Raw genomic sequence first — 25,236 nt, 5'->3', positions numbered from 1 at the left:
TGTATCAAATTCTACAACTCTTGTAGTTTGCGAAAATTTCTCTTTAAATTAACTTTCTCTTGGCGCTTGCTCTTATTCATTTACATAATATATAAATAACACAGTAATAACCAACAACTGCTCTCTGCAATTATTTGGTGAAAATTTCTTCAACTCACCATCGAACCCAAACCAAGATGGTAAGGCTGCGAGTGTGGCACCACACCGCCACCCAGTGAACCGGCCGTCGAGAAGCCGCTCTGCAAGCCACCAGAAGCACCCAAAGCGCCCATACCGCCAGTATACCAGCCTCCATGCATATGCGCATGTGCGGGATGTAAACCACTGGAAAGATGGCCATGTTGCGCTGGAAATCAAAGAACAAAATAATACAAATTAAATACATATTGACAAATAAACGGCCATTACAATGCGTGTATTAGAATATGTGTGGCCTATGTATGCCTTTATGTATGTATGTATGTTTTTATTTATATACTATGGCATAAACTTATGTATTGTCGGTTGTTATGACAACAATGATTACATTTAATTTAATTTAATATAAAATAATTTAATTTTGTTTAATTTAATTTAATTTTTTTTTTATTTATTTATCATTTTTTTGTACTTAATTTCATTTCTTTTATTTTATGTTTTGAAATTTTTATCTTTATATTTTATTATTATTTTTAATTATACTGAGTTTTGCTTAGCTCGAGCTTTTTAAGTAAAATACTGCTTTACTCACCCATTGATGCTGGGAAACCGCCACCGAAACCTTTCGATGGATCGAGTGGCTTGAAATCGCCCATACCCAAGTGACTGCCAATGGGTAGACATGGACCACCCAAACCCTTCTTCTTTTTCGATTTCGACGATAATTTGCGATTACGCGTTTGAATGCCTTCCTTTTTCATCGTTAGTGGGCGATTCACCTGGAAGGAAAAGAGAAAAAAGTTAATTACTAAAATTCGAAGCCATAATGCCATAAATAATAGCAATAAAATATAACAAAAAATTAAAATAGAAAAAAATAAAAATAAAAAAAAGGAAAAAATAAAAAAAAAATTAAAAAAATAATTTAAAAAAAAAAATAATTAAATAAAATTGAAATCATAAAAACTATTATAAAACCTTTTTATTGCTACTATCGAATTCGTATAATATTTTTTATATTCCTATAGTTTTTAATTTAAGAGTACATATATTAAGCTTACTTGACCTTGAAAATTGTGTGCAGAGAGCTATACACCCTCAGTTTATAGTAGGAAAGGCCAGTAATGTATACTGTTATATGCATAATATACATAAAAAAGAAATTTTTTGCCGCAAGTGTTCAATTCCATTTAGATTTATACATATGTATGTATGTCTGAACGCATTTATTTGCATTTGCAGCCACCGCGAGCACTTCCGCTCTTGTCATTCTAACTTGCAATTGCACTGTACGCAAAGCTTACTTGCCACATTACATTGCGATATTTGCATATATACATATATATGTATGTATATACGCAAATACATATATATATCTACATAAGTACCTATGACAATCTCCCTAAGCTACCCACTGTCGCTGTCGTCGCTGCTGCTGAATTCTAGTAAACCATGCAATTCGCACTATGTGTAACCGGGGAAAAAATGAAACATTACAATATTTTTACATGATCAGATAAGCGACGCAGTGTGCGATTATTTTGACTGATATCGCTTTCAGACGCTCTTACGCGGCTGCGGCGCAACCATAAGTACTACGCCCTTAACGGCAAATAACTGGTAGGTAGGTATACCTTAATGTAGTGAGCGCTACGCATATACCTACACAAATACATACATATATATCAGCCAACCAACCAACCAGCCGGTCGAGCCGTGCGCTCGCCTCGCCTCTGCTGCTTGTGAACGCACCAACCAACGAACCGTTGCAGCAACCACCTTTGCCGCCACTACTAACTACTTTGCTACTATTTTATTTAATTCTTCTTTTCATTTTATATTATTCCATTTTTTCTGCTGCTTCCTCTTCTACAACGCTTAGCTTCTAGTGTGTCGCTGCAGGACGATTGTACTACGCTACGTGTCTGTATATGGCTGTGTGTGTGTTTAGTGCGTTTGCATTTGTGTTTAAGTGTCTGCATATGTTACGCTATAGGCTTATCATTAGCGAAAAATCAGCGCTGATGTTAGAAATGCGCTTCATTGCGCTACAATTACAGTATTAAGTTACTCTTTATCAGTGGCAGCCATTGCGGCAGGGCAGGAGCGTTAGCAGGCTGTAGGGCGCACAAAAAAGTGCTCGCTTTTGCGTTGAGCGCCTTAGTGAGGCGGTTTACTGGCCGTCCACCAACCAAACAACCAGTTAAATGTGTAATGGAAAAAATCAGCGTATTTTTCAAGTACCAGGGCGTGAATTACGTTGTTAAGTGGGTTTCAAGCTGCGATACTCATATATCGTTGCACAGTGGGTTGTTTTGTATCAAAAATTAAAATTTTTATTTCGAAAAATTATTTTTAGCGAATATTAAATAAAAAACAAAAATTAAAACTAAATGCAAAAAATAATTGTTATCGTCGAGTTGTATAAAACAAACAAACAATATGAAGAATAAATAATATTTGATATCAGTTTTATTTAAGAAAACATTCCATGTTACAAAATTCAGAAATTATGATAAATTTAACTTATCGAGAGAATTTTGAAAAATTTAAGCGTTTGTTCTATAATTTTTTATTTAAATTAAAATTTAAATTTTACAAATTAAACAAATTTAATTTAAAAAACAAAATAAATAAAAAATTTTAAGTAAAAAAATTTAAAATAAACTATTAAAAACTAATATATTTTTGTTTTAATTTAAATTTAAAAAATTAATATATTTTCAATCAAAAATTTGATAAAGTATTGTTTTTCATGATAAAAAATGTTAAAGATAAAAAAAAAAATAAAAAAGAAATAATTTAAAATTAAAAAAATAAAAATAAGCTAATAGAAATTAAAAAAAAAAAAAAAGTTTTTTGACATTAAAAAAAAGGTTATAGATAAAAAAATAATTAAAAAATAACAAAATAATAATAATTTAAATAAAAAAAAAAATAAAAATAAACTAATCGAAATTAAATATTTGTGTTAATTTAAATTTAAAAAATTAAAAATTAAATATAAAAATAAAATATAAAATTTTAAACATAACTTTAAAAATTTATTTTTTTTAGGTTTAATATAATATACTTAAATTTAAAACATTTTTAGTTTATGAAATTAATTTTTTTCTACAAAATAAATTTTATAACACTTGCTCTGCAGTGCAACGCAATGGTTTTACAAAATCCTAACTATTTCACCACTCTGCATTTGAGTATTTGAGCAATTGTTGTTGCTGCTGTACTAACAAGCAACTTTGCTGAATTTCTGCTCGTATTTACATACATACGTTGTTGTAATTTATGTAAAGCTACCGCATAGCATTGCAGTGAGCAACAACATGCGTTGTTGCAATATTTTTCAAATGGCATAAATTTCTTATACAACAACAACAATAAAACAAAACCAGCAACAACTAACACTAGACATTTCAACTACTTTTCAATACTTCCCTTTCAAATGGCAACAATTTCGCAGCCAACGCGGCAATTTGCTTTGTAACTAATACACAGTAAACAAGCAACAAAAATTATGTAAAGTCCTTGCTTGTTGTTGTAGTTGAAAACTATCACTCAGTCGCAAATAAATTGTATACAACGGAGTACAAGAGAAAACTACAGAAAAATCGAAATAAAAGTGGAATCCGAAAAATATCAAAGTATCATTTACATAAACTCGCTGTCGCCCCTCGAGCCCATCGAGACCGTTGAGTGGCAGGGGCAGGAAATAAGTAATAGTTGCTTCTTACTTCCGCACCATTACCAGCAGCAGTAGCTGCATATACGCAACAAATGGACTGCTTGCCGCATGCCGCTGCTCGGATGATGACAATTATTAGGGGCTCTTCAGCGGCACGGCTTTGTTGTATTGTGCGCATTGTTGCCCCGCTTATTGTTGCAATAAAAAGCGAAAGAGATTTGCGAAAAGGTAAATAATTGTTTGGGTAATTGATACTCTCTTTCAGAGGTAGTTGCGCGTATATGGGCGAGCTGAGGCACGCCGATCGCCGAGTGAGGCTTCGCCGCTAAGTGGGCTGTTGGTGCGCATACATGTAGCAAAATCTACGGCAGGATCAGCAGGAGTGGCGGTAAATGTGTATACATATGTATATATGCTTAAGTGTGTGTGTGTGTATGATGGTGCTTGGCGCGTTGACAGTTGAAATTGTTACAATTTTCTGCTTAAACAATGCGAAGATCAAGCGGTAAACTGAAGAGCGGATTACTGGTAGATCTCAAATACACACATACATATGTATATAGTGTAAGTTGCTGTGTGAGTATGCGTAAGTGTATTCACGCATTTAGAAGATTGAGTAAAAGCAATATTGGCTAAGATTCTTTGGCTACCAGCTGTTTGTTGCTGCATTTCAGCATTTTTTTCCTTGCCATCAACACTCAATTTTTCCACCATTAATGCACTAATGTTATCAGCTATTATGTTACGCTGTTATGCTACAGTTTCATGTTTGTTTTTATGTTCGCTGCATTTTTTTGCTTTGCTTAATTTTTTCGCCCGCCTTTTTTAACGTGTATGCTATCATTAACACTTTTAAGTAATTTGTAAGTAATTTACACGCGATTTCTTGTACGGCACGAAGATGAGGGCGATGGAGAAATGCACTCTACATATGTGCACACATACATTTATACATGAATCGTGTGAAGCATATATGCTAATATATTTTTATGATACATTTTTGATTAACATTGATAAGAAAGTTGTGTCTGAAGCTAAAAATAATGTGCGCTTAATGATTGATAGCAAGGTTAAGGGTTAAACGTTTGTTGAATTTGCTTCAAAAGCATTTAGTTAATGAAAAAATTATGCAAACTTACACTTATATATTTTGAGGCTTTAATATTCTCCACATGTGCATCTTTTCAGAACAGAAAAGGTTACAAAAAAGATCGTTTTCTTAATTTTTACCGATCATTTTGTATGGCAGCTATATGTTTTAGGTGTGTGATTTTAACAATTTGTTGGGAGATTATAGCGCTACCTTAGATAATAATTTATGCCAAATTTCGTAAAGATATCTTCTGAAATAAAAAAGCTTTTCATACAAGGACTTGAGTTCGATCGGTCAGTTTCTATGGCAGCTATATGCTATAGTTGTCCGATATTGGTGATTCTGACAAATAAGTAGCTCTTTAAAGAAAAAATGGCATGTGAAAAGTTTCAACCTTAAACGTTGCCCTTGTACTTGTAAATTTGTAGTCTAAAGAACAAGAGAGGATACAGTTCAAGCAAGTTGATATGGGCGGTTTAAAAAATCTAAAATATATTATATTGATTGGCAAAAAAAAAAATTGGCAGAACTCTAAAGGTTGTAAATTGTATCCAATATATTTAAGGTTCTTCTTTATAGGCGGAGACAACGCTTACGTGGTTATTTTAGGTTAGAGTTATCTTTTTTTTACAGTAAGAAAATTCTCCAAATACTAAAACGGACACTATAAATCAAAACTATCGCAAAAATGAACAAAGAAAGAACACTTCATTCTTTATGTACTACCCATCCCCTGAACGTATTTTTTACTTCGGTTGAGAAGTGCTTTTGTAAAGCAAAGGGAAAGAGAGAATTGTCGCTCACAGCATATAAACAAATATTGTCGACATAAAAGCAGAATTAAAAAAGCAAAGCTAATTTCAACAAAAAAAAAACATATTTTTGATTTTTTATTGGAAACAACAAATTTACAATACAACAACAACAAATAAATAATGCGCTAATTTGTCGAACATTATGTCAGCAAGCCACGGTTGCACTTCATTTACCGATCGCTACATTTCTGCCACGCACACGCACACACACATACACATTTGCAAGCAAAGGCGACATAAATTGCAGCTTCATTTTGCTTGCCAATGCGCCCGAGTGACGGCCAGCGATGCGCATTGCATGCAGCCTCATTAATAAATTAAAGCGAATTCTTAATCGTTCAGCGCGTTACACACATAAACAGCTACATATACATAAGCTAAATGAGAACATAAAGCTCTGCCATGCGATGCGGCGGCGCAAAAGTAGATCTGTTGCCGATTGCCGCAGGCCGCAACGCCGGGCTGCGTGATGGCGTTCGACACAGTTGAGGCCGTCAAAAAGATTTATGCATAAATTAAATGGCGCAAGCAGTGCAGTGAGAACACAACAACAACAACAATAAGTAACCAGGAGGCCTACAGCGGTGCAGCAGCAACAGCTGGAGTGCGACCGCTCGATGACTTGATCGAGCGCGATAGTTGGGTTAGTAGTTGGCTCGGGCGGTTAGCTGTTGACTGTCAAGTTAATTTTTGACAGCCATACACGCGACGGCATGCAGCATGTGTTTATGCGTGTAGCAAGTGGCAAGTGGCAAGTGGGAAGTGGCAGTTTTATATACAAGCGCTACCGCAATGTTTTCTTAAGTGCCTCATGTTGTTGTTGCCGCTACTGCTGTTGTCACTGGGTGGCATTTAGCAGCGTTCAGCGCATCCTACATTTACCATAAACGCTTTGTAAGCGTGCATGTTGCAACAACACAATTGGCTATAACAGCGCTAATTGAGCGCGACCTTCGCATAACTTAAAAGAAAATAAATATATTTTTTAAGAAAAAAGTTTTTTAATTAAATATTTGCTTAACAAATAACGGTGTTTTTCCCCTACATTTGCGCTGATCGCTTTTTTACACGCCCGCTGGTGTTGGCGTTAGGAGTATGAGCATGCGCCTCGTGCTATGGTGAGCTAAGTAGCTTGTTCGTACAATAGAAATGAATGAAGTCAATAAGAAATTATTTTCACATACACTTGTATGTATATATGTATGTATGTAGGTGTTCGAATGGTCTTACTCATGCCCAAAAGCACGCAAATCCTCTAATAATAAATCGATTGTGTGTTAAGTGGATTTTTGTTTTTGTGAAATTAATATTTATTAATGATTTCATGGCCATTTAATTGACAAAAATTTGAAGAAAAGGGAAATGAAAACTAATTGAAGTTGAAAAAGTGCTTGAATTATTTATTTGAAAAAAAAAGTAGCTTAGCGCCCAGCTACCGCTACACAAAGCAATAATGACATAATCTCCAAATCTGCTCAGGCAATTCAACAACTTAAATTAAATTTTTGGTACACTCATGCACTTATTTGCCAGCCAATGTCGAGTATGGGCTTGCAAAAATATTTATTCAAAATTATAAATATAGATATTAACTCACACAAACATACATAAGTAAAAATTGATACTTTCCTAAAGCCGCATTGCGCCGCATATTCGGCAATTTCTTATCTAATATCGGCTATCGAATTGTAATAACACGGTGTGATTAGCCGTGCAGATCATTATCAATATACACATACACATATAAGTAGTATGGATACATTATATATTCTCTTACAACGATTTTTACATGCTCCGCACGCACGCCTCTCTACCCTCATCTTCTTAAAGTATGCCAATAACACCAACAACTGTGACAATAACTAGATATAATAATCGTTTGTCATTGTGACGCCATTGTAACCGTCTACGACACCGCCGCCGCCACCGCCGACAAGCTGTGTGACACTCGCTAACGCAACAGGACATGTGAGACAGGATCGTTCTGCTGCAAAACATTTTCAAACAAGTTATAAGCACTTTATACCTTTTACAGCTATACCTTGTATGGCATGGTTGTGTATGTCATGTAAAAGAGCTGCGTGTGCACAAAAAATATACAGTTATTTGAGACAGTCGCGCAGCAGGAGTTCAATTTGGCAGCAAGGTGTTGGGATATTTTCTTTTTTATTTCCACATTCTTTCTCAATTTCTATTATTACACGAAAAAGGATCTCATGCTCATTGTTTTTATTGTTGTTGTGTATAATCCAATAAAATGATATGTTTATTTTTCTTCAAAATAACAGAAAAGGTATTATATTTATTAACGGTTGCTTGCTTACAGGTGTAAATTTTATGACAAACCCTACACATATACATATTTACATATATATGTATTTGGATATACATACTATATAACATAAATATGTATAAGTACACATGTAACGTAAGGACACCTGAGCGCCTTCAAAGATCTACTTAGCTTGTTTCGCTTGTTTGTATTCTGGACGGATTGATTAATAATTATCAATAAAATAATAATAAACAGTTTTCGGGAATTAACTGTTAATATTCATAACTGATGAACGAATTAATTAATAATAAACGAAAAACAAAAACATGTTTAAAAATTATTTTCGATGTTGGCGGGACTGCTTTCTATGTTAACTGTTAATATGTATAACTGATAACGGATTATTTAGGAATAACCAAAAAACAAAACAAATGTGAAGGAATAATTTTCGGGATTGTTGGGACTACTTTCGGGATTAATTACAAATTAACTTTTCATATTAATAATTGATGAACGGATTAATTAATAATTAACGAAAAATAAAAAAAAAAATTTTAAATAAATTTCGGGATTAGCGGAACTGCTTTCGCTTTTAACTGTTAATATGTATAACTGATGAACGGCTTAATTATGAATTACCGTAAAACAAAAAATATTTAATTAATAATTTTCGGGATTGTCGGGACTGCTTTCGGGATTAATTGTAAATATTAATTACGGTTGAATGAATTAATGAAGAATTGTCAAAAAGTAAAAATAATGATATGAATATTTTTCGGGATTGGATTAACGGGTCTGTCATTTGGAATGATAGTTAATATATGGACATACTCATAAGAAAAATTGTTAAAGCATCTACTTCAGGAAATTATAAGATTGTCGGTTATTAATGTCGGGATTCGAAAGCGGGATTGATTGGACTTTAAAAATGTTAAACAAAATTTAAAAATCAGTGTTATATACATACATACATACATACATACATATATGTACTATGTACATGTACATAAATATGTAACTCTTGTTTTTAAAAATATTCATTTTTAATTAGAAAAAAATAAATACCCTTGAGGTAAATTTTTTAGGAAATGATACGTAAAAAATTTCATTCTAAACGGTTGAAAAGTTAAGGCAAATAATTTAATAAAAAACATATTTGTCACATGTTCTTTATATTAATCTAAAACTTTGAATGGGGACCAACACCTTTTAAAAAATCTTCGTTAGACGAAAACACTTCATCTGTCCTCGTTAACCCATGAATATGATAGGCTAGTTTTTGGCTCAGTCTAATGTAACTATGTATGTACATACAAAAGCTCGTTTGTGAATATTATGAACGCATACATACGTATGTATAAGTATATACGAAAAGACTGTTTCGACCACTAATGTGCACATATCTACTGTTATATACAATATATGTACATATGTATATATTTCGTATATGGCTGCAAAACAACAAAAAACAACAAATTTATTGGACTATATATTTAAATTGCCAGAAATTTAAAATTACATAAAGAAATGTTTGCTTCCTCAATACTCTTTATAAATATTAAAGCCAAATATACTGCCGCACAATGTGTCTTTGGGCACTTCGGCAGACTGTCTATGCGCGTTATCAGATTGAAAATTGATTTGCAAAAATGTTAGCCAGGAATTGAAAATAGTCAACATGCATGTCTGTATATATTCCTATAACATATCTATGTACATATGTATATAAATACATACAAAAACCTACAAATAAATAGCGTAAACTGCAGCGGCAAGCCGAGCGACGATTTGGGTGGTTTGCAGCCAACGCATTTTTTGCCTTAATGATGTGACATGCAACCAAAATGTGCATTTGCTTTAATTTTATACACAAGGCAGTGCACATACATTTAAAATACAAGGCACATAAAAATGTACATGCCTACATATGTACATGTGTTTGGCTTATCAGTTTTTTGCGATGAACATATTTCAATGTAAAAATATAATTTATATGAGAGCAGTGTTTGGCAGTTTGCCGCTCGCAGCGTGTACATCAAATGCGCAGAAGAAGTGGCAAATATTCAAATATATGCATTTCTCCAACTACTATTTCTTGCCTTTCAATTGGCCACCAGCCCATCTTGATTAGATGCCAATCAGCAGCATAGCAAATACCAAACGACACATTTCACTCGCAGTTCGTGAGTTCGTGTGTGTGTGTGTGACTGCCATGCTTTTGGCGCGCACAAATGGGTGGGCCACCGCTGTGCCACCTACCCACAAATGCACTTGTGTTTCTCTTTACAAAAATATACTATAGATTGAATTAATGTGTGTTAGCTGTCGTTTTGTTTGTATGGGCGCATATCAGGCGGCAGCAATCCATCTGTTTCGCATCAAAATGTGTACAGCCATACATTAATACATAAATACTTGTATTTGGATATGTATGCATGTATACATTACATCCGTGCGCCCTTTTAAATAAGCGCTTAGCATTCGTTCCCCCCTTTCGGTAGCGCGGGCGTATATTTTTGCGCTCGTAAATTGTCAGCTGTGTGTGGGCTCACACGTCTAATGCCTAATCTGATTGGCGATTTATGGAAATTTTGTTGCCTGCTAACTTATTAGTCACACATGCCCACATGTACACATATAAATACACCATACATATGTATGTGTATGCATTTATTTATCTATCAGTACATGCTTTTGCATGTCCGTTTGCTGAAGTCACTCGTCTGCAGCGCACTGTTATAATTCAGTTCTAATGCACTCACACAAACACTCACACTCGCGTGTGCTCATATGGCCGACACGAGTGCAGTGAGTTTCGCTCTGCGTGGTCATTAGTATGTTGGACATCATTTGATGTTGTTGGCTTTAACGACGAATCAACTAACGAATGGACATTGGTTTAGCGTTGATGGCGTTGCCGATGAAGTATGTGAATTGACGATGGGTGTTAGTTATTGGCTACTCACTTACGTATGTACATGCATGCCTACGGTTTGTGGGTGTGAATTTATGTGTTGGTTTGATTTATTTTAAATTGTGCGCTGTGGTGAAAAAAAAAACAAATGTTGCGATTTATGGACATGTGAGGTGTTTGCAAGTAGAAAAGCTAATGAAGTGTCGTTGAAGTTTAGAATATCTATTGTTTCACCATTTTAAAGCGTTGATTTTATATGTATGTATATCTCATAAAAATTAAAGTTATGTAAAAATGTTTCAAATAGAGTTTGTAAGTTTTAATGCGTTTTGTATTGAAAAATTAAGAAAATTATTTAATTTAGCTTAAGAATTATTAAAAAATTAGGAATTGAGTTAGTTTTTATAACTAATTTTTAAAAATAATAGTCGCAAATATTCTTTTATTATTATTAATTATATAATCATGAAAAAGAAAATATTTAACTTTTGCCACACCCAACAAACAAATATGATCATGAAAAGATAATAAAATAATATAAAAATGCCTACAGCATACTTAAAACACTTTAGAGCCAACGGTAGGCAGATAGAATATTGAAGAAAAAATTACAAAAATCAAGTAAAAATAGGAAAAGTGAAAGCTAAAAAAAATGTAAAAATGTCACTTGTAAACTTTTTCACCACGAAAGCGGTTGCTGAAATTTTTTTGGCGCCATGTAATAACTCAACGAACTTTTTAGCCACCCCTAAGCCGTTGGTAGGTTGTTGCTACTAATTTCTTGTTTTGTTTTTCTTTTCAGCTAATGAATTTTTAATGTGCACTGATGCGAAAAACTTTCTGTTTGTTGTCGTGTTTTTCGTGCTTTTTTATTAACACAACGACGACGTAAGCAGGTACTAGCATGTACATACATGTATGTATATCTACTAACGCGTATTTTTGTTTTATAAATGCTCATTTAACATTCATGAGCGGTTTCAAAAAGAAAAAAGAAAAATATATGCATTTTCATCATTATCCACTTTATGAAAATTGAATTTCGCTTCCACATCATTGGCGCAACAAAAACCTCAAACACTGCCATCTACACCTCCGCAGCGCTACCAGCATGCGACGCAGTCAATGCTATTACACATAAATTACCCCAATTTAGCCGGTAAGCGATTTCTTCCCCATTTATTTTCCAACGCGCGCCGCTTATCGCATCTTCACAGGCCGCGCAGTGCACGCGGCATCCCGTTGTTCGCCGCTTATCTTATCGTCAAACAGCAAACGTTGTACACGAGAAGGTATTAAACGCACACACACACCTATACAAATATATGCCGTAAAAAGCAACAATAACAAGAACAATGCCACTTAATGCACAGCATCTTTAAATAATCATCAACAATTCATCAAAACGTTTAAGCGCCACGCCAAAAGCGTCAAGGGTTGCGGCAAGGTCGCATGATTGACTGCACATCGTAGGCGGAGTACCGTTATATGAATAGAATGACTGACCACGTTTGTTGTGTTTGCCACAAGAACACTGCACCCGCCTGACTGAAGTGCAAATCTGATTTCCGTTTAAGCGATTTACTTCACACGCACGCCGGTCGCTGGCAAGCACCCCAACCGCGTTGGCCACGGCGTTCATCTTAGCGCTGCAACCCTAAGCGCATGTACACATAATATAGTAGGCATATTTGTGTGTACGTGTGTATGAGTGTCACTTTTAATCTCATCACATTTCCGTTACCCTGCACTTGATTTCCTGCAGTTAGAGCTAAAGCGCGTTGGCAACGCAAAATTTGGGGTTGGCGTAGCCACTTGCTCTACACAGTCATGTATACATGTACATATGTGTATGTAGATATGTAATATGGGAAAGCTCAATGCAAGTATCGGTTTCAAACAAAAATGCACAGACACTCATACATACATACCAGCTTACCCGCTAAATGGTGTGTGAAATCGCTGCCGCACTTAACGAGGGTTAAGCGCGCCACGCCATACAGTTTGACTTACCGCTACCCAAACTTATATATGTGTATGTGTGAAACTTTTTGGCGATTTATTTCGTCGCTTTGTCTTTGTTTTTGTAGTTGCGCTTGTAGTTACTTCCATTGGCATTATAAACGATTTAAACGCTTATATCATTAAACTATCATCAGCGCACCCGCTGTGCCGCACCACTAACCGGCGCTGATACCGGAATTGCAGCCCCCTTCCGCTGCCGTTTGGGCGTGTGACTTTAGAGAATTTGTTAGCATTTCAGCGTTGTTGGGCAAATAAATTCTGACAGGATTAGCATACTAATAAACACATGTAACGGCGCCTGTGTGCTTGCTGCGGCTGAGCGCTGTCATTTTTATTGCCGCAGCGCGCACTGATGCAGTCGAAAGCATATGCGGCGCGGATTAGCTTAGTGTATTAGCAGCTACTTGTAACGGACTTAGCTCCCACGAGAGCGTAAATGTCCAATGTTGGAAATAAACTTTTCGCTTTGCAGGAAATAAAGTGCGGAAGTCATTTATGTTGACAGTGCGCGCGTGTGGATGCGCCAAAGTGTTGCCAACTGCATATGTATGTAGATATGTTTGAGCCTTTTGCATAAAGTCATTTATAACTTATCTGTTTTACTATTTTTAAATAAATTTGATTTCTGCACTTACATTATGCAACTTGTAGTAGAGTCCGCAGGCATTACACACGGGTTCGCCGCTGGCGTTCCGCCGCCAAAGTGTTGTCGTTGTGGTTTTGCAATTCGCGCATGATGTCCCCGCTCGCTTCGCGGCGCTTTGTAACGACTGTAGTGTCTGCAAGAGAAAGACAAATGTAAAAGTTGGTGTGAGTGCGTGTTTTTCAGAGGGTTTTGTTTGTAGCAAAAGGGTTAAATCGCTAAGTCTATTTTGTTGGCTATAAATTAAGTTTTTGTGTAATTTTCTGTGGCTGCATAAGCGAAAGAAACTCACAACAAACCACGATTGTGGTTGATTAAGCAATTCGCTGTATTATTTATTTGCACAAGGGAGTCATACGAAATTAGTTATGTACGTTGGCATACACATACATATGCCTTTGTGTATACTATATGTATATGACAATTTTATATGATGAAGTTGTTTACTCGCTTAATTCTAAGTGAATTTTTACTGAATCGCAAATATGAACAATGCGTAATTTATTTGTATTATTGTTTAAATATGAAAAAAGTCGAACTTAACAGTTTTTGAAATGAAAAATTTTTTTTTAAATGTTTTATAAGCACTTTTTTTTTAATTTTAAAAACTGTTCAGTTATTGAGAGTACCATGCAATATGCATATTTTTATAATTTTTTTACTGCAGAAAATTTTTATGAACCAATCTAAATATCTTTTTGTTATTTTTTATATTAAATTTTTTTTTATATACCATCTACATATTAAAAATATATTTTAATTTAAGTAATACATTTTTACTATGAAGATGGTTTATAAATCAATTTTAAATATAAAAAATAAAATTATTGAAATTCATTATTTTTTCTATAAAATCAAGTGTAGATAGGATAGCCAAAAACTATCCATTTGAAGGCGAGTTAAAGTGAGAAGGCGAAACATCCCTCCTTAGGTTTGTGCGCTGGGTTTGGCACCCACCCTCCAAAAAAAACACTCCCAATGAAATGTAGAAAGCAGCCTCGGAAGAGAGACCCTCTTTTGTTGACGAAAAATTTTATCGTTTACAATTAAAAGATTATTTTGTTTATAAAAAAATACTAATTGCAATTTTTGCTTTACCAATAAAATAATTCATATTGAAAAATAATACAATTTTACTTAAAAATATATAAATTTTTACATAAACTATATGTTATAAAAATCAGTGTTGGGAAAAAAATTTTTCAAATAATCAAAATAATTATTCAATTTTTTTACTTTCCAATCGCAAATTTTTAAAACATTTTCAATTTGAAATGTACGAATAATTCACTAACAAAATATAAAAAAAAAACATTATGCAACTCTGCGTCCTCTACATTCACATCATCATTGTTCTGCAAGTGACACAAAATATTTAAAATTCTAAAGAACTTTGCGAAGCCAGTGTTGGCATTTACGGAGCTTCCATATGCATAAATATATATTTGAATGTTTATACATACATATCTATTATATGTATGTGTGTCGACTCGTGTTTGCACACCAAAAATATGCCAAAAGACGCATTCTCAAATAAATACCAACAAGTGTGAGCTCGCATGCGTAGTACACAAATCAATATGGAATCGTGTTTTTTAATCTTTTGTGCACGAAAGCACACACAAACAACATGCAAAGGCACACTCGTGTGACCTGTCGCTTAATTTTATGCCCAACCAATGCAATCGTAATCGGCGCGCGAACTCGCACTGCTTTAATAGGCCACTGCACGCCAGAGAGCACATACGCAAGCACATACCTATTTATGTGCGTGAGTATATATGAGAGTATTTGTTGCTATGTAGGTGTGTTCAGCAGTGTGACAAGTATGGAGGAGTTGGCGAAATCTGCTGCTGTGAACAGGATAGGTGGATAAGAGTGAAATGTATTGCAGTGCGTTGGTGTTGTTGCAGCTTCGTGGCGCGGTGTTGCAGAGTGAACCGTGGTGTAGTAATGTTGCTTAGTGTTTCGAATTCATTAAAATGGACCTTGTTAGCATTAAAATGTTATTTTCATTAATTTTGCTTTACACTTTTATTTTATTGCTGTCGCTGTTGTTGTTGTTGTGTCCGATGTTGTTGGAGAGGTGTGAAGTTTGTTGCAACAACGTCGTAAGACGCAAACAGCTATTAATGGGCAAAACGGTGAAAAAGTTAACAAAAGCAACAACAACAACAATAATAATGTCAACAACATCAATACCAGAGACCAGAGAGTTTTGTCGAATTGTCATGTTAACAACTTAATTTATACTGTTTGATGCGAATTGTAAAGAAAAGCACGTGATTGCTATAAATGTATGTATATATGTACATATGTATGTATATGTGAGTGGCTTGGTCATGGTTACCAACTGCATTTTTTTATTGTTGTAGTTTTATTTAGCATTCACAACTTAATTTGCATGTGTGTTTGTATGTACGTACTACTCTTGCTGCTGATTTTTGCATGACGTTTTAGTATAACGGTTAATAGTCGTTTCTTAATTTGGCGGTAACAAGGATGTGGCAGTTGCAAGTGTGGCACTTCATGGCTTGTATATACGTATGTATATATACATATGTATATACTATATATAAGTATATATGTATATTTATATGTATATACATATGTATGTATGTATATATTTTTTATAAAACTTAAAAAAGTCAGCGTATTTGTGGCAAGTGATTTGTGCAACAACAAAACTAACACACAGCCACAAACTTGTGCCATCACATGTGCTTCCTCACCATACAGCTCCACACAAAACACAGGTACACTTGTGGGCGTTGCAATTAATTTCGATTTTCGCACATTTTGCAAAAAGTTAAACGGCTTGTGGATTTCCGTTGCTGCCCCAAAACTGAATGCGGACAAGTCATGTTGCATATGTATGTTGTCTGCAATTGTATTGCCAGTATATTGTTTTTGCTGTTGCCTCAATTGAAGTGTAAAATTATGTAAGCAAAAATTGTGGCAAGTTCGTTAGGCATGTGGCACAAGTGGCACGGTGCAACGGATCGTAGTTACGCCTGAAAAGCAGGCAACAACCACAATGCTCGTGGCGAAATTTATGCGCTTCACAAAGAAATATACGTTTTTATGTGTGCCACAACCTTCCAAACGTGGCCGGAACAGGTGGTGGCAAGTGCGACGCAAGCCGTGATATGCTGACCGTTGAACATGCAACTGCGATTGAAAAAACATCAATTAAAAGTGCATCGTCAAACATGATCAATAGCAGACAGTGAACACAACGCGCCACAGAGCGCATATACAACAACAACAACTACAGTGAAGTGAAAAAAAATTGTTGGAATTGAAAAAAAAACGCAGCATTTAGTGCCGTAACTGGCTTTCGAGGCGAGAAACGCAAACGTTTCAGCGTGTTGCATGAACATGATCACGTGCAAAGCCAGCGGAGGCAAGAAAGGTACATAGTATATCGGAAAAGAGGCGAGTTAAAGTGTGGCTCAGCCGGAGTGCCAACTAACTAGGCGTGTGCGCCTTATCGAATGCAGCGCTGACTATATTGGTTGCTTGGTGGCAACTTAGCGTTGCACTTGCGTACAGCATTTTTAAGCAAAACGTCACACACACACACATTGGCGCGCTTAAAAAGTGTGTTTTTAATATAAATTCGAAATTAAAAGAGTCGAACTCCACGCTTAAGACCTGGATTTGCTGCTGCAGCAATCTAGTCCGGCCAAGGCGAGTGCGAGCAGCATTTAAGTTTGTTAAACCGAAAAAATTAAGCATCAGCAACAACAGCAAGTAAAGCAGCAGCAGCAGCAGTTAGTGTGGCATGTCGCATTGCAACGCAGCAAAAAAGTACGCGCTCATGTTGCAGGCAATTCGTGGAAATCTCGGAAGGACAAGAGGAAATCAACAACGAAAGCAATGAGAAGTGAATAAAGTTTAAAAAGGCAGAGCAGCGCAGTAGAAGCAGTAGAATAAAACAACAAAAAGTACTGGTGAAAAAACATGCGAAGAAGTGTTTTTTTCACTCACTGCTTACAACAACCACGGGTGTCATGAAGAAGTGCATTGGCTGACCGTGTGTAATAATGCATTTTTATATGTGTGTGTGTGTGCCAAGTAGCTGCTGCTCGTCATGTGAGTTTCGTAAAATTGTCAGTTTAATGAATTGTTGTTGTTGTTCAATAAAGTTCTTGCGAAGCTCAAATTTTTCAATGCGATTTCAGTGTGGTTTAAAGGAAAGTTGCAGCGAAGTTGAAGTTATTTTAGCGAGTAAATTAGAGAAGAGAGTTTTTTGAATAAAATTTTATATTATTATCTTTTACATTGTTATTATTTTTTTTTTTAATATTTACTTATGATTATTTTTTCTTTTTAAATATCCATTTATAGCATCTGATCAAATTTGACCCGGACTGATCCGTTAAACTTGCGCGGACAAACCGAATAGAAAAAAAAATAACCCCTCTAACATTGCCCAATCCTTACTTTTTTACCTTATACACCTTCCTCTTCCACTTCCTTTGATGCATACGCTTTACCTTACTTCTCTTGCAATCGCTGCAATGCGCTCACTTTAAAACGCTAATAAAAATTAATGAAGTGTGAGCATTAACACCAGCGACGGCAGAGTGATTGCACGCACACCTAACTCACAGCCGTGCTTTAAACGCCTGCAAGTGCCGCACAAATCATATATCGACTTTTATGCATGTGAACGCATGTGCCTCAGCATTTAATTATATGTAAGTAGGTGTGACAGTGTGCGCATACAAGTAAACACTGTTGGCGAATAAACGTAATAAATCAAGAATATAGAAATGACAAACTGTCAAATATTGACAAGATTAATTGAAAGGCGCGCAGCCAAGCAAGTGTGGATGTGTTACACATATCAAACAAATATGTATACATATATACATACCAACAGATATAGATAGTTACATATACATACATAGTTACATATACACTTGCGTCTGCGTAGGCTGTCTTAAGCGCCAAGAAAACTCACTTGTGGTTGTTTAAAGAATTGAGAAAAAATATGTGGCTTAATTATCTTATGTATAGGCATAACAACAATAGCAACAATAACAATACACTTGAACGGTAAGCGTTGCAGCAGAGATTTTCGAATGAAATTATTATGTTAGAATAATAAAACAAAAGCCAAATTCTCAAAAAACAAAAAAAAAAACAACAACAATGGTCTATATACGAATACATCTGTTTCGCAGCCATGTTCGCTCGCCATAGGCTGGCGCGTACCTATGAACACTTGCAAAAGCAAACAAGATGGCGTATTATGCGGAAATATTTGTTTGTGTGTGTACTCGTTTGTTTGTGTATGCAAATATACTAGCTGTTTGTTTTCATTTGACCGTGTGACAGACGGTCTTTTGGGGCGAAGAGTTATTTTTGATACAGTATTCACACACTCATATACATACATGTTAAACAGTCACATGCATGTGCATACATACATACATGCATACCTGTATATTTATGATGTGTGCGCATTTTTTGCGTTTGCTAACTGGCATACAGGTACGAAATTGAAATATGCGCTTAATAAGCGACAGCTGAAAGCAAAATTTAGCTTTTGATTGAGATTATAGGTAAAAAGCTAAATAAAAATGGCGATTGATTCAATTAAGACGTAAATTAAAATTTAGTCGAATTCGTGAAGTTTATAATTTTTTATTGAAAAATCTGTTGTTTTAATATTTTTGTCTATTTTTTTATATGTTTTTATATATACATATTTTTTTAATTTATATTTAATATATTTTTTATCATTTTTTTTATTAAAATTTTTTTATTATAATTTAGTTTTTAATGAAATGAAAATTTTGTTTTATGGAAAATTCGTTAAGTTTTAATTTTTTAAATCACTTTTTTTATATATTTTTTTAAATTTATTTTTAATTTTTATTTATTTTTTTATTATTATTTTTTTTATTATTATTTTTTTTTTTTAATGAAAGGAAAATTGTGTTTTATCGAAAAATATGTTAAGTTTCAAGTTCTAATCAATTTATTTTATTATTATTTTTAATATTTTCTATTTCTATTTTTATTTTTATTTATTTTTTATATATTCATTATTTGGTTTTTAATGAAATTAATATTTTGGCTTATTGAAAAATCTGTTAAGTTTTGGTTTTTTAAATTATTTTTTTTTTTCAATATTTTTGTCTTAAATTTTTTAATATTTTTCTGCTTTTAACGAAAAATGTTTTATGTTTTTTTTTATTATTATCAATTTTGTTGTTTAGATTTTGAAATGTATAAGAAAAATAAAAAAATTTAAAGCAAAATAATTTTTTATTATCATTAAAATAATATACAACATATAATTATTGGTTAAAAAATAAAATAATTTTTTTCTTTCACAATCGCTCGTATTATAATTATAAAAAATTTAAATTATTTAAATAATGCTTAAAATTTATCAAAAAAAACTTAAAAAATATAAAAATCGAATATTTCTTCTATTCCAAAGCAAAATAATTTTTAAATATTTTTTTGAGTTTATTAATTTTTTTTGGTTTCTTTTAGGGTGATAGCCTATGCAAAGGTAATTTTTTGTATTTTTTAAAAGCAAACTACTGCAAAATGCTTAAAATTTAAGATAAATATATTTTTTCACAATTAGTGAATATTTTGAAAAAAAAAAATAATAACTTTTAGTCAAAATATGCAAACAAATTTTATTTTTAAATTTTTACACTAGCTGTGGAACATTTAATATATTTCTATCGAAAATATTGAATTCATGAATAAAGTGCGTAATCAAAATAATATTTTTTTTTAATTTTTAATTTTATTTTTTATATATTTTTAATTTTTTTATGTTTTTAATTTTTTTATTTTTAAGTGTTGGTGGCTCAATAGCAGCACACATACATAACATACATATGCACATCTAAAGTCAAATAAACCATAATCGGAAACTACTTTTTACTTATATTAGCCATTTTTCTTAATTTTTTGTTACTGCGACGTGCAAAATTTATGACTTGTACCTGAGGTCAACGCAAGGTGCATGCCATGCAGCAGCTGCAAATCGAAGGCGGTGTGAGAGCTTGGAGCTTTCTTGAATTATTTTATTGCTGGAAGCCGGAAATACAAAGTTTGCAGTGAATTGTTGCTGTTATTTAAGCTGGTGGAAGAAAATTTTGTAATTCTACAAATATACGAAAATTTTCAAAAATCCACATTTTATATAATAATTTTTTTTTGTTATTTTCAGTTTTTATTTGTTTTTGGGTAACAAGGAAATTTAACATGGAATTTTTTAGCATATTTTTAAATAATATTTATTACTTTTCCATTTTGCAAACAATTTTATTTAAGAGATTTGATTAAGAGAAATCAAGTTGTTGCGCCAAAAATGCAAACTATTAAATTTATTACCTCTTCGAAGCATTAAATAATGCATTTTGTATTGTTTGTTTTATTTACGCTTACTTTATTTGCAAGCTGTCAGCACTAATTAATTAATTAATGCGTGCCACAAAAAAGAACACGAAAAGACAATTCATTGACTTAAACAGATTACTTTGATTACAAATTGAAACACAAAATTAAGCAGCTATTGTTTGCCTAAGACTTTGGCAAAACAACACTTTTGTATAAAGAAAATAGTTGTGTGTACATATGTATGTATGTATGTATATGTGTATATGCGGGTTATATGTGGTTCGTTTGTTGACCTTGCAATTTCGTTAAGAAACCTTAATTTTTGTATATATTGTTAATGTGTATGCTTCTGTAAATATTTACCGTTTTTAGCCCCATGACAATTACGAATTAACGTTTATTTGCTTTGGTTTCAGGCATGAAATTTATTATAAGCAATCATTGCCAAATATCAGGAGCGAAAATTATGAAACTGAAAGCACACATATCCATACACACTTATATATAACAATTAACTTGCCTATATATACTAGTTAACATACCTATATATAACAGTTAACTCACCTATATATATCAGTTAACTCACCTATATATATCAGTTAACATACCTATATACAACAGTTAACTCACCTGTATACTATATCGGTTACACTAAATACATACAATAGTAATCTTGCACCCAATTTCCACCTATTTTCTGTACATATCTTGCTTATTCATTTGTATCTAATCGATGTGTCTTTTTTAGCATTGCCCCACATGCTACGCTGATAAGATATGCTGTTATGTCCATAAGACAATGCAATAACACGAAATGTTGCTTTCGTAATTACATAAATGTAAGACAAAAGCTTGAGACGTCACTCATCAAGGCCCAGCTGGCGCCACGCGAGTTAAGCCAATTGTCAATAAAATTATTTCCCTTCACTAATTCTAAGGAATTAAGGTATTTTTGTGGGTTTTTCTCACGCGCCCAATTTTATTTGCTTTCAATATTATTTATCAATTTTTAATACCACTTTTGTTTACACAATTTTTAATGTATTGCTTGTTGGCGATTTGCTGTGTTTACTCGCAAGTATTAATTTAAATATATTTAAACAAGTGCTTAAGTTAATTTTGATTAAATATGTTTGCGCAAAGCGAGTGGTTTTCCCAAATCGCATATGAAAAATGTAAGGGTACTTTTATTTTTTTCAAGTTTGCTATTTTTTTATTTTCTTTCACTTGAAAGCGGTGACGTTTTGATCATTTTGGTGATAAGATATTTTTCAAAAATTTTTGAGGTTTCAGTGCCATAACTATAAATTTTGGTATGAAAAAGTAAGATTTCGAAGCAATGTCAATAAATTTTGAAACGTATTAAAAAAAATTGGTATATAAAATTTTTTCACCAAATATTTGATATACAAAATATATATAATATATATTTTTATTTAAAAAACTATTAAAAAAAACAAAATTTTTGCTACAAAAATATAAAATTTAGATGTTAACCCAATGTTTTATATGAATTTAAAAGTTTGCCACATAAAAATATATTATAGACAATTTTAAAAAATTGAAAGCTTTTATTTTTTTGTTTTTTTTTATAAATGTTGTTTAAAAAAAATACATTTTACTTGAAATTTAATTTAAAAAACACAAAAATAAGCAAAATCTCTAGTTAGTACTCTCTACTCTAAAAAGCAACTCTAAAAAGCAACTAGCAAGATTTAAAAAAAAATTTTAAATATTGTAAATTTTGTTTTGAAAATATTTTTTATTTCAAAAATAACTAAAAAAAATTTAAAATGTGGCAAATTTTGTTTGGAAAATATTTTTTATTTTAAAAAATAACTAAAAAAAAATTGAAAATATTGCAAATTTTGTTTGGAAACTATTTTTTATTTGAAAAATAACTTAAAAATATGAGCTTTAGAAATTTCTCAAATATTTGAAGCTCAAAAGCGTGCAATAGACGTAAATTTCTTCTTTGAAAAATAAGTTAAAAAACTCGAACTTTGATACAAATATACGAAAAAGTTGAAATAAATAATGAAATTCGGCACAACGAAATCACAAATAAAATTTAAAAATCAAAAACATTGTAGATTTTGTTCTAAAAATATTTTAGTTCCAACAAATTTTTCAAGCAAAAAATATTTTCAAACCCACCGAAATGCCGAGCAAAATCAATATTTACAACAAAATTATGAAATTCGATACATATAAAATGCAACAACAATTTTACCGACGGCAATTTGGCTCATTTGACGCACTTTAAGCTCAATCGCCACATTTTCGAATATTTTCGGAAAATCCACAGGCAGCATACATGTGGCTATTTGAGTTTCTTTAAAGTCAACAAGAACGACAGAAGACAAACAAAAACGATAAAGCAAACAGTTACAGACTGACTCACTGAATAATGTAGACACAAACGTATATGTGTATGTATGTATGTGTGAGTGGTGAAGAAAAATACATTTTCTAAGCACAACGCAAATGGCAATGCCCTTTTCGATCTGAGATAAAAATGCGCGTACGCTTCAGTAAATATGTACCGAGCATTACTTATATAGCGCTAAAACATGCATACTCGTATACTGTTATATAGAAACAAGCTATGTACACAAACTAATCCTACATTCGCGTATGTGTGTTTGTGTTTGTGATGGAAAAGGACTCGGCAAAAGCTCTGGAGATGCTGAATGGAGGGCGAACAAACAAAGAGCGTAAAGATAAGCACAAGGGTTGTACATTTTGCTGGGCGGGGTGAGGGGCGGCAGCATGAATGGCGCACGAAGTTAGATGTTGCACAACTTTATGTAATACACGCACACACAAAGCAGTAAAAGTAAATAAATGTGGCAGCTCGTTGAACTGACCCCACTTCAAAGTAGCAGAAACATACATACACACATATACATACATTAATATATCTATATGTATATTTGTGTCGTATATACAAAAAGCGTCTGGTTTGGGGTGTTATAATAACACTGCCATATCTTGATGCTGTGCAAACAAATAAATATAAAAATCTAAAAGTAACCGAATTGGGGCGTGCCACAGCGCGGAGAGCGGGTGGCGGAGCTGTATTTGTAGACATTATCTCCCTTAGAAAAAGCATGCCACATTACATTTGGCAAAAAGTCATTTGGGGTAGCAATAAAATGTTGCACAAACGCCAGGAGACACGCGCACAAACATATATACATACATATGTACATATATACAGCATTCAAGTGCCTGGCTGCGACAGACAAAAGCTTAGAAAGAGAAATGTTTATATGGCTTACAGCTTCTAATAACAAGCGTCGCAGCGCACCAAACGCTGGCGGCAGTTGCAGGAAAATTTCTTTATTTTGTAGCACGTTGCATGAAAATGTAATGAAACGAAATAAACTAAAATAAAGGGAAATTGCTATACTTATGCATTTGTTTTTGTTGTTATTGGTACTATTGCGCAGGAAACAGCACTCAAATAGAGCAGTGAAGTGGAGCGCACAGCCAGCGATGGCGGCGGTTACAACGGCAAGTTAAGTGGCAATACAATGAACGGAGCAACGGAGCTTGCAACACATATACACTAGTATATACATGTATATATGTTTAACTAAATGGTATATATGTATATATGCCTTAGTATGTATATTTGTGTCGCATAAATAACAGTTTAGTGTCAGGATTTGTGCAGCATTTCGCCTTTGTATTTGCGCCTTTCTGTCTGTGTGGCATACAAACGAGCGTTGGTAGCAAAATGGACGGTTTTCGTGTGGAAATGGCACGTATCTGGCGCAAAAATTTTCTCTATCAGATTTTACGTGGGTATCAGCTAGCATCTACTTTTGCATAATATGAGATAGCATAGAGATGTGCGCGACAGAGATAAGATGTTTATTTTATGGACGCGATTCAGTGTATGTGTGTGTGTGTGTGTGTGTGGGTACAAGGGAAGTACTTACTACATAAATTAACTACAAACACTGGAGAAAAATTGGGTGGCTGCACATATACATATATACTAGAAACATATATACGGAATATATAATATACTCTATCTTTGCATGTATTTACTATTTTGTATATATTTGCAGCGTATATAGTGTGATACTTTGTCTAAAGACGCAGTGGACTTAGAATCTGAGTTTTGTAGGATTTTTGTTTTTTGGTATGTAATGATTTTTGTGCTTTCTTAGTGTGTGTAAGCTTAACATTTTATTAGTCACAGTGGTGGCAGTAAATTGCTTATATTTGGCAATTTTATATTTATTTGTTGG

The 25,236-nt window shown here is 33.4% G+C and overlaps 1 protein-coding gene across 4 annotated transcripts in view; it reads right to left on the bottom strand.

The window, feature by feature from the left end:
- Positions 1-25,236, bottom strand: part of LOC105231100 (GATA-binding factor C) — a 129,870-nt gene that overhangs the window by 2,889 nt on the left and 101,745 nt on the right. For all 4 annotated transcript variants that reach the window (XM_049447244.1, XM_049447245.1, XM_049447247.1 and 1 more), the window contains exons 6-8: positions 13,581-13,724; positions 731-917; positions 159-346 (exon numbers count right to left, since the gene is read on the bottom strand). In XM_049447244.1, the coding sequence (XP_049303201.1) occupies positions 159-346; positions 731-917; positions 13,581-13,724 (519 nt within the window). The remainder of the gene's footprint in view (positions 1-158; positions 347-730; positions 918-13,580; positions 13,725-25,236) is intronic.

The sequence above is a fragment of the Bactrocera dorsalis genome, chromosome 2 (genome assembly GCF_023373825.1).
Source record: "Bactrocera dorsalis isolate Fly_Bdor chromosome 2, ASM2337382v1, whole genome shotgun sequence".
NCBI lineage: Eukaryota > Metazoa > Arthropoda > Insecta > Diptera > Tephritidae > Bactrocera > Bactrocera dorsalis.
This window is presented reverse-complemented; position numbering and strand designations above follow the sequence as displayed.